General features: G+C 44.6%; 1 protein-coding gene across 1 annotated transcript; it reads left to right on the top strand.

Moving 5' to 3' along the window:
- Positions 1 to 3,456: 3,456 nt before the first annotated feature.
- Positions 3,457 to 5,451, top strand: LOC125691928 (endogenous retrovirus group K member 5 Gag polyprotein-like). Its single transcript, XM_048941930.1, has one exon. It carries the CDS (start codon positions 3,457 to 3,459, stop codon positions 5,314 to 5,316), a length of 1,860 nt encoding a protein of 619 aa, XP_048797887.1. The 3' UTR covers positions 5,317 to 5,451.

The raw sequence follows: 5,451 nt of genomic DNA, 5'->3' as shown, positions 1-5,451 counted from the left end.
TTTTGACAGTTACCTGCTTTTTTTTCCTTCCCCCCCCCCAAAACTATTGTTATGATTTTCCAGGATCAAAGAACATCTATCACAATTAATTTTCCATAGATCATTTCTTCTTTTTTTCATCATTTTGCGTTCCCTTACTTTCGGGCTCTGAACTTTGCTTCTACAATGCAAAGGGATTCCAGCCACCACATGCATACAGCCAAGACATTTTAGTGTGAATTAGATACTCAGGCATACACAACCTGTAACGCACATGCTACGTGTATCCCAACTCAACTTGCACCCCCTACAGCTGTATCTATCATGGCAGCAGCTCTACCCTGATGAGTGGCCAGGCCTAGCCCAGAGTCACAGCAAGGTTTGCAGAGCAGCACTGAAAAATAAAGCAACAGAACTGAGAAAAGCCTGTCACCGGAAGAAAATATTTTCAACAGTCACATGGCAAAAGAAGGTAATGACAGTGCTTTCTAACGGGAGATAAGCGCCATAGCAGGTAACCATAGAAGGCCATATGACCATACCTAACAGGTAACCATACATAACCTACAAGAACCATAGCAGCAGGTAACAAAGAAAAATTAGCTCACCCCTTCCAGAAACTAGTAACAACTCAAAAGAAGAGCAAACTCAGAGAGATACTGCTCCCTCTGCTGCTAACACTTAAATAAAAGCACCTTTTCCAATCATTGCTTGCACCTGAGCTCCCTGGGAGAGCCTTGACCTCTCCACTAATGTTCAATCATTGGTTCAGGCTGTGAAGGGATGGAGTGCAGCAGAGTTGCCAGGTCACCGCCTGAACCAAAGAGTGAGTAGGTCAGGGCTCAACTCCTGCTGTTTTGGAAACATGAAGTACAACGTGCATTGCGATGCAGGTACAGTACCTATCAATGATGTGATTGACAGGTGATTGTTGCAAGGTGATTGTTGACAGTCTTCTTATGGTTCTGTTGGAACAGTACTTGATGTTCCTTCTGGAGGCTTCTCTTCTTCAGTTTGGGTTTGGGTTCCCTGGTTCCCAGAATTTCAGCACTCCACCACCTGGTGTCATGACATACCCTCGTAGACACTGAAGCACGCTGAAGTGTTGATGCTCCTACCAGTGGTCCTGTGGACTTCACAGCCTCAAGGGGAGTAGTACAGATGTTTAAAAGGTATGAGGAGTGGTGGGTCTGCCTTCAGTGGTAGGGCATGTCCTGGCCTTTGGTACAACATCCTTTGTCCTGTATTTACCTTTGAAGGTCAATATTAATTATTCTGCCATACGTCCCCCATTTTGGAACTGCAAGCAGCTTTCGTGTCTTCTCTATGTGAGAAGTTAGTCCAGAACAAGGTTTTAACTCACCCTACGAATCCTGCCATGGGGCTGTTCTGCCAGTCGTACACAGAAAATTGTCTTTCTGCTCTGCAGAGTACAATGAACTTTTCATCTTCTCACTTAACAGCTGTATCTTTTAAAGAATAAAAGTAAATATAAAATTAGCGAGGATTCAGTAACAGTAGGTCAGCTATAAATACTTGCAAATGGGAAACATACAGCGAGCATCTTTGGAATTATGACATTACAGCATTCTGATTTTAGGAAAGTTACAATTAAGCTCCGTTTCAATACAACCAACTCTATATTACAAACTCAACAAAAACGTACGGAGGAGCAGAAGTCCTGCTCAGTGCACTTAGTGCCTTTTACACGGTCATTCAGATACAGCATGGTCACAGCTCTGGCCCGGTTCGACCTGGATCCTTGACTAAATGGCACAGGGGGACCCATGGACCCACCCCCTGTGATGGGTCTAAACACAAAACAGCGGCAACGAGCTAAGGGAGAAAATTAATTTACTAGATATTATAGCACAGTGTGAGAGAATGCAATATAGCACAATACAATTGGAATTGTAGCTAATAAATCAAATAAACAGGAGAGAGATTGTCCAAAACTGAAGGCCTTACTCTAATGTTGAAGGTGGGACAGCTAGGGAGCATACACTGCAGAGCCAAGCAGAAATAGAAGTCTCATGACTCCCAGTTTTCTCTTTCCTTCTAAACAGAAAATGGAAATGGAACAGTGAAGTATTCACAGAATCAGTGATTCTGTGATTCCAACTGAAATTCTCTGAAATTACTCCTTTTGTACCTTTGGATGCTCCCAGATCAAATCACTAGGAATCACACCATTTCTTTCCCCAGTAGGACATAAGAATCTAACACCTAGAGAGCTGTATTTTTCAAGACTGTTGTGTTGTAAGCAATTAGGCATCTTCATTTTTTATGTGAAGCTATATTCATTCAACCTGGAGTTTACTTTTAAGTAGTTTAGACCCCACTTCAGAACTTAATCACATGAGTGGCTCCACCCTCACCTAAAGGTGAGGCTGCTTTTCCTGAATACTATCTGATTTGGCCCTGAGAGCTCACCAGCTACACCTGCTCACTAACTGAAGATACAGTAGCAAAAATGATTTCCTGAGTGGTTCAGAGTTGTTCACTTGCATCAGCCCAAGACATTTCCAAACCAAACCCTCCAAGTGGGCTGAGAGGGTATGGTCTGTCTCCTCTGGTTCCTGACTATTGAGTCCCACCATGTCAGAACGTAGAGCACGTCAAAAAGTCTGTGCAATGCTCAAAAGTGAGATGGGGAGAAGCTAGGTTGGCACCATGAGATATTCTGCACAGCCCTTACTAAGCTGATGCTCAGATAAATCCCTGCTGCCCAGTGTAAACTCCTTTACCTTCTACCTCCAATTACCTCGCCTAATGATCCTCCAGCAAGATGAGCTGTATCCACTATGCCCTATCCCAGATTCTTCAGGTGCCCTCTGTGCTCTGTCTGAAGTCAGCTCTGCAGGTGGCACTGTGTCCTGCCTGTTGGTAAGTTCACATGAGGAAGACTGTTAAGCAAAATAGACCTGGCTGGCCTGAAAGGGTCAAACAGGGAACACGCAGCCCTTCCTGAAAGGGAAGGACTGCCACGTGTAACATGCGGCCCCTCCTGAAAGGGAAGGACTGCCATGTGAAACCAGCAAGCATAATTAACAGCTTCTTCGTTCCATGACCAAGAGCAGAACATGTTCTGTGGAGAGAACACCTTTTGATCACTGTACTGATCATAATACAAAGAGCTAACTAACCAATGATGTATTGCTGTCAGCCACATGAATGTTATCCTATTTAAGTATTGTATACTCCTGTAGCTAAAAGATATAAAAACCCTGTAACAACAATAAACTTTGCTTCTTGCGCCACCAGAGCCTAAGCCCGTCTGTCCCAGGTGTCTTGAGCTGGTCTCCGTCATATGGTGCCGAAACCCGGGAATCTCGGACTCCATATGACAAAGGCGTCGCTTCCTCCCACGAGCCGCGGTTGGTAAGTTGGAATAGGGAGGTAAGGACTAGGGAATTGGACAGATTGTTAAATAAAATGGGACAAGCTACAAGTACAGAACGAGGCATTTTTTCTGCAATGCTGAAATCATTATTAGTTGCCCGAGGAGTAAAAGTAACTCGGAGTCAGATTAGTAGTTTTTTAGATTTTATAGAGGAAGTATGCCCCTGGTTTCCCAGGGATGGAACTATTAATATTGAAACTTGGAATAAAGTAGGTGAAAGACTCCAGGGCTATCATGCTGTGCATGGCCCTGAGAAGGTACCTATTGATACCTTTACGCTTTGGACTCTAATAAAAGAATGTCTCAGAGGAGACACGGGAGATGAGAAGTGGCAGCGGACCACTCGCTCAACAGAAAAGTTATATCCTGCCTTGTCGCGATCAAAATCTCTTGATCATATCCCTTCGTCTATGCCATCGGCACCCCCACCCTCCCCTCCCCAATATGAGCAACCTTTGATTTGTAAATTAGCAAACGACTTGCCGCCTTGTAAACCTCCTGGCACTAACATAACAAAGGATATTTTACCCCCTGATGATTGGGGAGAATTAGAAAAAGAGGCTGCTGAATATCACCGTAAGGATTTAGTGGCTGTATTTCCAGCGTTACAAGTTGCTAATGCCGCTGTGCAGACACAACAGACAGTCAATCAGGCTCGATCAGATCACCTTGCTGTTTCACCTGCCTTTCGAGCAGGGCGAATGCCTCCCCCGCCTGGAGTAGATGCTTTGCTTATGCAACAATCCCCTATGCAATTAGCATTAAAAGAAGCTAGGAAAGCTGGGGAGACAATTTATGATTTTTCTGGGCACGTTTTTCCCGTGATACAGAGCCAACAAGCAAATGGAAACACAGTAAATGATTATGAGCCTATTCCTTTTAAACAACTCAAAGAGCTCAAAGCTGCTAGTACACAGTATGGACCAACAGCCCCTTTTACTATGGCAATTTTAGAAACGGTGGCTTCTAATGTGCTTCCCCCTGCAGACTGGCGTAGTTTAGCTAAAGCTGTTCTTACCGGAGGCGAATACCTCTTGTGGATGGCTGAATATTCTGATCAGTGTGGTCAATATGCTCAGACTCCACAATGCTTGCGGTTAGGAATCACTTATGAACAATTAGCGGGGGCTGGCGACTTTGCACATGTGTCTAATCAATTGAATTTTCGACCAGAAGTATATGATTATATCAGGCAAATCGGTCTTTCCTCTTGGAAGAAATTGCCAAAATCTGGAGTTAAAAAGGAGGAGCTAACAAAAATCCGGCAGGGATCTGATGAACCGTATGAGGAATTTGTAGCTCGCTTACTTCAAGTTTCAGCTAGACTTATTGAAGATTCAGATGCTGCTCTTATATTGGTTAAAGAATTGGCCTTTGAAAATGCAAATTCTATTTGTCAAGCTACACTGCGACCATGGAAAGGGAAAGCGACCCTTAATGACTATGTTCGCCTTTGTTCAGAGATCGGGCCAGCGTATGTGCAGGGTGTTACCTTAGCAGCCGCCCTCAAAGGACAATCAATTGAACAGGCGATGGCTATCCTGAAATCAGGCAATAAGCAAAGAGTGCCCGGTCCTCCAGGTAGTTGCTATACATGTGGCAAGATGGGACATGTAGCAAAAGAATGTAAAAACAAATCGGCCCCCTTTAAACAACCTAACAGTAAAGATCCAGGCATTTGTCCTAAATGTAAGAAAGGAAAGCACTGGGCGAATGAATGCCATTCGCGCCGAGACAAAGACGGCAATCTATTAGTTAATACTCCTGGGTTACAGGGAAACGAGAGAATGGGCCAGCCCCGGGCCCAGAAAACAAAGCGGGGAATTTTTCCAGTCAGCGAAACGGATCGCAACACAAATCCGTTTCAGACCTTACCCGAGCAACTACCAACGGCGCCGGATTGGACCTCTGTACCGCCTCCCACTTCGTATTAACCCCAGAAATGGGAGTGCAAGCAGTCCCTACCGGGACATATGGGCCGTTACCAAACAATACATGCGGTCTGATATTAGGGCGTAGTGGGCTGACAATGAAAGGGCTAAAAGTACTGCCAGGTCTCATAGATCCTG

This window comes from Lagopus muta, chromosome 4 (assembly GCF_023343835.1).
Source record: "Lagopus muta isolate bLagMut1 chromosome 4, bLagMut1 primary, whole genome shotgun sequence".
Lineage (NCBI taxonomy): Eukaryota > Metazoa > Chordata > Aves > Galliformes > Phasianidae > Lagopus > Lagopus muta.
This window is presented reverse-complemented; position numbering and strand designations above follow the sequence as displayed.

Excerpts from the sequence above, each read along its gene's own strand:
- LOC125691928 (XM_048941930.1), top strand. The coding sequence starts at position 3,457 with ATGCTGAAATCATTATTAGTTGCCCGAGGAGTAAAAGTAACTCGGAGT.